At 43.3% G+C, this 7,778-nt stretch overlaps 1 protein-coding gene across 1 annotated transcript in view; it reads right to left on the bottom strand.

The window, feature by feature from the left end:
- Positions 1 to 7,778, bottom strand: part of SLC6A11 (solute carrier family 6 member 11) — a 179,418-nt gene that overhangs the window by 19,353 nt on the left and 152,287 nt on the right. Inside the window, exons 9-10 of the mRNA XM_044665835.1 lie at positions 6,254 to 6,366; positions 205 to 342 (exon numbers count right to left, since the gene is read on the bottom strand). Coding sequence (XP_044521770.1) covers positions 205 to 342; positions 6,254 to 6,366 — 251 coding nt within the window. The remainder of the gene's footprint in view (positions 1 to 204; positions 343 to 6,253; positions 6,367 to 7,778) is intronic.

Genomic DNA, 7,778 nt, shown 5'->3' with positions numbered 1-7,778 from the left:
TCCTTCCTTCCTTCCTTCCTTCCTTCCTTCCTTCCTTCCTTCCTTCCTTCCTTCCTTCCTTCCTTCCTTCCTTCCTTTGTTTCTTTCTGTCTCTTAGATATTAAGATAGGGGAGGAGGAAGGGCCTATTGAGAAATGAAAACAATGTAAATACAAAGTATATCAACTAGCAGCACCAATAAAAATAAGCTGAAAGGCTTCTCACCTCTGTTAACATGACCAGACCAAGGAAGTAAGAGACGATAGACAGGGCCAAGATGAGCAGTTCCCTCCGATAGCCTCGCCGGAAAGTCTTTGGGTACATGTCCACCACAGCTGTTACAAGGCTCTCCACGCAGACAAACTAAAGAGAAGAAAGACATGGGGTTGGGTTAGGAAATCCATAGTATTCCAGCCAATGGGACTCTGGTGGTAAGTAAGCATGGTGGCTCAGAACCTAGCCCAAGGCTGTTGATTAATGCTTCCTTAAGGGGGAGAACTTCCTTTCTAATGCCTTAGGAAGGGGATAGGGCTACCCTAGGGTGAGATGGTCCTGGGTTCAAGTTCTGGCTCTGCTCCTTATTACCTATATGATTGTAGACAAATGATTTCCCTCTTATTCACGTTTAGGATTATAGTCATTGATCTAGGGAGGACCTTAGAAGTGGTGGCACAGTAGAAAGGGTTTGATCTAGGTTCAAGTCTTACCTCTAATGGCCCTGACTTTGGGCAAGAAGTTTAGCTTTTCTGAGCATTGGTCTCCCTATCTGTAATAAGGGAGTTGGACTCCATTGACTCTGAGGTCCTTCTCAGCTTTAGATCTATGATCCTCATTTTACAGACATCAAGACAGATGCCTAGAAGAGTTAAGTGACTCTCCCAAGGTCACACGGGAAGAAAGTGTTGGAGCTGACATTGGAACCCAGACTCTGAATCCATCATTCTTCCCATTGTACCCTTCAGAAGTAGTTATTTACATAAGTGCTTTGTGGATTTACAAAGCTCTCCTCTTAAAATGGTCCTCTGACAAAGGTAGTAGCAGTAGTTGTAGTCATAGTCATCATCACAGTAACACACAATATTCTATGTATTTAGCTGATGAGGATACCTTTTGGCATAATGGATAGATCACTGAGCCTGGAGTCCGAAAGACCTGAGTTCAAATCATTCCTCAGTCACTTATTAGTTGTGTGACTCTAGACAAGTTATTTAACTTTGGTTTGCCTCAGTTTTCTTGTGGGGATGATAATAATAGCATCTATGTTCTAGACCAGTGGTTCCCAAACTTTTTTGGCCTACTACCCCCTTTCCAGAAAAAATATTACTTAGCGCCCCTGGAAATTAATTTTTTAAAGATTTTAATAGCAATTAATAGGAAAGATAAATGTACCTGTGGCCATCACTGTACCCTGGATCACTGCAGCACCCACCAGGGGGCGGTAGTGCCCACTTTGGGAATCACTGTTCTAGGGTTATTATGAAGATCAAAGTAAATAAAAATTATAAAAGCACTTAGCACAGTGCCTAGCACCATTATACTGGTCATTTTTATCATTATTGTTGTTGTTATTATTATATGGAGGGCCTGGCACTATTATATTGGCTATTATTATTATTATTATTATTATTATTATTATTATTACTACTACATGGAGTTTCAGAAGTGACTTCCCCAAAGTCATAATGAGTCAGTGGTGGATGATGGGCTCAAGCTTTCTAGTTCTATGCCTGGTGTTATTTCAATGAAGTATTCCTTTGTTCTGTGTTCTATTGTTAATCTTATAGCCTGGACTAGATTGTAAGCCCCAATCTTACCATTGGGTAAGGTCCCACATTACCCAATATGGTAGGTGTAACATAGGACCACTGACTTAAGAGCTGGAAGGAACCATGGAGATCATCTAGTCCAACCTCTTTCAATTCCAGATAAAGTATCTGAGGTTCAGAGAGGAAAAATGTACTTGTCCTAAATCACACAAGAAGTAGACAGGCAAGATTTGAACCCAGGTCCACTCATCCCTGATCTGGGGCTCTACCCACTATACCAACCAACCTCTGGATATTTCTGTCCCATGTACCTCCTTGTATTCCTCATGGTACCTAGCAAGAGCCAGAACACTAAGAAGGTGCCTGACACATCCCTTTCGTAGTTTGATTATTTTTCCCCTAAGTGGAGAATGGTATAGATTCCAGTCTTGTTCTGGGTCCTCCTGCTATGAACATTAAGAAAGACAAACCAGGAGCAGTTAGATGGATAGAGAACTGGGGTTGGAGCCAGGAGGTCCTGGGTTCAAATTTGGCCTCAGATACTTCCTAACTGTGTGATCCTGGGCAAGTCACTTAACCCCAATTGCCTAGCCTTTACAGCTCTTCTGCCTTAGAACCAACACTTGGTATGATGCTAAGACAGAAGGGAAGGGTTTGTAAAAAGAAAAAAAAAAGAAATGCAGACCAGGATTTTGGCAACCCCCATGCCACTGATCCTATCATACTGGGCATATTTGGGGTTTGGGGTGCAGAACAACTTGCGTACAGTTTTCTGACATATCTCAGCTCCTTGGGGGCCCCTGGGAGGCTCCGATAGCCCAGTGAGAACTCTGCAGTAGTATCTGGGCTGATGACAAGCCTTTGCTTCACAAGGCTTTGACCTGGGACAATAGAAAGTGATTATCAGGAAAAAATGCACAGTCCCTCACCGCCACAGCTTAGTAATGATTGCAGAGAAACCCATTCTGGGGAGAAATTGGATTTGGCCGGCTGAATTGATGGCCATGCCAAGGAAGGTGCTTTGAGGTTAAGTGACTTGCATAAGGTCACGGAGGACCCTCTCTGAGGTAGCTGATAACCCCGGCAGCTTTGGTGGCCTTCCAATAAGAGAACACAAAAAGGTAATTCTGTGCAATGAGAGATTGGCTTTTGAAAACCCCTTGGTATTCTGGGAGACTTATTGAGCTCTGATAAGCTGTGCTGTTGAAATCCTGGGACGTGCATCTAGGCTGTTTCTTTATTTTAATGAAAGAAAGAGGGCAGGACAGGATAGCATTTATGAAGCACCTACTCTGTGCAAAGCCCTAGGGATACAAAGAAATGCAAAAGGCAGTCCCTGGTCTCTAGGAGCTCACTCAAAAGACTATATTTGGAATCTAGGTTCAAATCTCTCTCTCTCTCTCTCTCTCTCCTCCCTTCCTTCCTCCCTCCCTCCCTCCCTCTCTCAGCCTCAGTTTCCTTCCCCGAGGAAGGGAGTTGGGACTAGATGACCACTCAGGTCCTTCCCAGCTCTAAATCTAGGAATTCTATGTGGTTTTAAGTTTATATTCCCCCTCCTCTCTGCAAATGGACACGTGGACACATGCACACACCAGGATGGAAAAGAAGAGGTTCTGGGAAGGAACAGGAGATAAGGTTACATCTGTGGAGAGCCTTGAATGCCAAGATTCAGAGATTGGAGCTGATTCAAGACCTTGCAGGGAGTCACTGTAGGTCCACAAACAGAGGATGGAAGTGTTATGAGAACATGGACTAGAGAGGAGAAGATTGCATGGATTCCGTTTAGAAGTGTGTCAGAGTAGGATCACAGATTTAGGATTTCTAAGGAACCTTTAGGGTTACTCATCCAAGCTCTCTGTTTATCAGTGAGGAAACTATCTCCTAGAAGGGATGAGTTACTCATCCCAAGGAAGCAACTTTACAAGTAGTGGGGAGTAGAATCAGGATTCAAACCCAGGTCTCCAAATCCAATTCTCTTTTCGCTATACCACACTGCCTCATTAAATCTAGTCCCAAGGAGCCTGGGTTTGGGTGGTGGTTTGAAGAGGGGAGGGGAAGAGTGCAAGAAATACTGCAGAGGCAGGAATAATGGGACTGGAAGGCTAACAGGCTGTGCTGCTGGTAAAGAGGAAACAAGGTGAGATAGTTGATAGAGTGCTGGGCCTGAAGTGAAGAAGACTCACGTTCATAAGTTCAAATTTGGCCTCAGATACTTACTAGCTATGGGACCCTGGGCAAGTCATTTTACGCTGTCTCAGTTTCCTCCTCTGTAAAATGAGCTGGAGAAATAAATGGTACACCACTTCGGTATCTTTGCCAAGAAAACCCCAAAAGGAGTAACAAGGGGTTGGACGTGATTGAAAATGATTGAACAACAGTAAGAAGAAACAAAGAGTCATTTTATTCTGCCAAGGGCAGCTGGGTAGCTCAATGGATTGAGAGTCAGGCCTAGAGACAGGAGGTCCTAGGTTCAAATCTGGCCTCAGACACTTCCCAGCTGTGTGACCCTGGGTAAGTCACTTGACCCCCATTGCCTAGCCCTTACTACTCTTCTGTCTTCGAGCCAATACACAGTATTGACTCCCAAACGGAAGGTAAGGGTTCAAAAAAATAAAACATTTTATTCTGCCTCAGTTTCTTCATTTGTAATATGAGCTGGAGGAAGAAATGGCAAACCACTCCAGTATCTTTGCCAAGAAAACCCCAAATGGAGTCACAAACAGTTGGACATAAATGAAAATGACTGACTAACAAGAAGAAGAAACCAAGAACCATTTTACTCTGCCTCAGCTTCCTCATCTGTAAAATAAGTTAGAGAAGAGAATGGCAAACCACTCTGATATCTTTGCCAAGAAAACCTCAAATGGAGTCACAGAGTTAGCTATGACTGAACAACAAGAAGAAACAAAGTATAGTGGAAGGTCTATTTAAGACAGGACAAGATGCTCTAGAGGTCAGAGATATTGAAATTAGTTTGGGAGTTCTAGAACAGACAAGCAAATCAAACACATCATTCTTAAAGACAGTGATGACCCTTCCAAATATTGTGGACCTCTGCTAGGGAGATCCTAGCAAAGATTCCCGCCCCCCCCCCCCCTGCCCCAGTTCTGATCCATTGTCAGAGACTAGTGGAACCAAAGAGGGAAAAGGGAGATTTTCCTAGGAGAGCTTCTAGCCCCATCTTTTGCTGCTGCTGCTGTTGCTGCTACAGAAGAGAGGAGAGCTGGCAAAGGAAAGTCTGTCTGTAGTTTCACTGGGCAGAGGAGGGGCAGACTGAGGGGTGAGGATGATGATGTTGGTTAATTGGTGGCCTGGGAGATTGGCTTGGGGGTTGGGAGTATGAAGTGTGGCAGGGAGGTCATCAATCTGGCTAAAGATCTGCCCTAATTGAGATCAGCCAAGGAAAAGGTCAGGAGGAGAGAGCAAGAGCCCAGGACTTGGGAACTGTGGCAGGGCTCTGGGGCTTGGGCAAGGCAGTAGAAGGAATAAACACAAAGTGAATGTGAGTTTGGCTGAGATGTTGAGCATCCGTGTTGCATTTTGGGAGTGGTCTGAGAGAAGACCTAGTCCAGACAATGATCCAGGACTTACCCAGCACATTCACTCACCTACCTACTTACTCATTCATTAATTCACTTGCATTCATTCACTTGCTCATATAGCCCCTTCACACATTTACTCCATCCATTCATTCTTGAATTCATTCAGATGTTTATTGGATTCTTTCTGAGTGCCCAGTCAGATGCTAGGCATTAAGAAAAATGCAGAAGCAATGTAAAGCATAGTCTCTGTTCTTGGGGGAACTTAAGGTTTATAGACTCTAAATAATCCTACAGTAATTCATAATTAAATGTCATGATTAAATGACAAAGAGAAGGAATCTACTGTGGGTGGGACAATCAGGAAAGGCAGCCCAGAAGAAGAGGAATTTAATATAAATTTTAAAGGAGGGGTTGGATTTGAATAAGCAAAGATTAGAAAAAGAATGATTATTCCTAAGGGGGAGAACAGAATGGATAAAGGCCCCTCAATATAATGTAAGCTCCAGAGAAGGTTTCATTTTTTATCTTAGCACAGTGTCAGACACACGGTAGGTGCTGCTTAAAAAATACTTGTTGGGTGATTCCTTTAGAGCCAGAAATCACAGTGGAAAATGTCTGAGGCACAGTGGGGAGGAGGTCTAGCTAGAGAGGAAGATGAATGTTGGGAAACAGGGAGATAAGGTTGGCTGGGGCAGGTAGGGCTGGAGGGTGAAGGATCTTGAATGCTAAGCCAAGATGATATGCAGACAGCTTAAGCCCAATAGAATGTAAATTTCTTGAGGATGAGGGATGTTTCCAATTTGTATTTGTATCCCCAATGCTTGGCACAATGCCTTGCTGTTTGATGTACCTTTTGAAGTGAGTGGAGATGAATTGAATTGGACACTAACTCCAAGCAGGAGGAGGAGCTCATTTCCTCAAGAACCCTAGAACCTTCCCACCAAGTCTTCCTCAGGAGTATCTTACCTGGCTGTCCAGTCCCAGGAAGATGAGCATCATGAAGAACAAGGCAGCCCACAGAGGAGAAAGAGGCATCATGGTGACCGCTTTGGGGTAGGCAATAAAGGCTAGTCCTGGCCCTGGAGACAAGGAAAGAAATTGTCATGAGGTCCATACGCCTCACCCAGGTACCTTCTGTAGAGTTGCCTCATTTGCCCACATCAGGGGCATGTTCTTGCAAGCTACTGACAGCAGGAATTCTGGTGGGGGGGACTTTATAAGAAATCACTTTTGCAGATGACTGATTGGCCTTTGATTTCAGCTCCTTGGTCCATGTGGGAAGTTGAAACGGAAGGGTTATGAATTAGAGCGAAGGAGGCATTCAGTATGGTTCAATGGAACGAGTTTGGATTCAGTATCAGAAGATCTGGAATTAAATCCTCAGTTATGCCACTTAACTCTTAGGTTTTGAGTGAGCTACTAAATCTCTCTGATTCTCAGACTCATCTGTAAAATGAAATAGTTCGACTTGGCTTGATGTAAGGGAAAACTACCTAATGCTTAAAGTTATCCAGAAGCAGAATGGACTGCCTTGGGAGGAATCCATTGGTTCCCTCTTATTGGAGGTCTCTGAGTGGTCAGCCAGCATTTACTAAACACCTATTGTGTACCAGGCACTGTGCTAAGGGCTGGAGATACAAAGAAAGATACAAAGATACCAAAAAAAAAAAAAGATACAAAAAAAGTCTTTGTTCTCAAGGCATTCAGTTGGGCATGTTATAGATGGGATTCTTTTTTCTGGAAGGGGTCATACTAATAAACTAATCATAATAGCATTTAGATAGAACTTTAAGATTTGCAAAGCATTGTACTTATTTAAACTCATCAGATCCCCTTGAGAACCTCGTGAGAGAGTTTTGTTGTACAGATGCAGAAACTGAGGCACATAAAAGTTAAATGACTTGCCCAGGGTCACACCACTAATTAAATACCCAAGGTAGAGGTCTTCCTAATGCCAACATACTATCCACTATGCCAACTAACTGCTTTCCAAGGACATTTGCAACTCCAAAATTCTCTGATTTTGTGACTAAGTAATCATGAAATCTTTTCTAGCTCTAAAGCTATGCTCCTAATTATTTCCTTTCTTTTTCTTTTCCTTTAGGGGGATGAAGGAAATTCTAATTTGAGTTTATTTCTTTAGAGTGAGTGGAATTTTGGAATGTCTTCTGTAGATTCCTATCTCCCAAGGAGGATTTGTGCAAGAGCAAGGGGCAGAAAGTATGGATTTAAACTCTGGAGGTGGTTAAAAAAAATGAACATTAAACAACAGGTGAAGAAATCTGGATTCTAATTCCAGCTGTGCCACTAATGTACCTTTGTGACCTCGGGCAGGTCCCTCCTCCCTCATGGAACCTCAGTTTCCTTCTCTGTAAAAGGAAGGGATTGATATAGGTCATGGGGATCTTAACCTGGAATCTATGTACCCCCTAAATGTCCATGGATACACTTTAGAGAGTCTGTGCCTCTTTTTATAGCCTCAGTGCTTTAG

This window comes from Gracilinanus agilis, chromosome 1, assembly GCF_016433145.1.
Source record: "Gracilinanus agilis isolate LMUSP501 chromosome 1, AgileGrace, whole genome shotgun sequence".
In the NCBI taxonomy this organism is placed as follows: Eukaryota; Metazoa; Chordata; class Mammalia; order Didelphimorphia; family Didelphidae; genus Gracilinanus; species Gracilinanus agilis.
The sequence above is the reverse complement of the archived record's forward strand: the minus strand, read 5'-3'. Positions and strand labels throughout refer to the sequence as shown.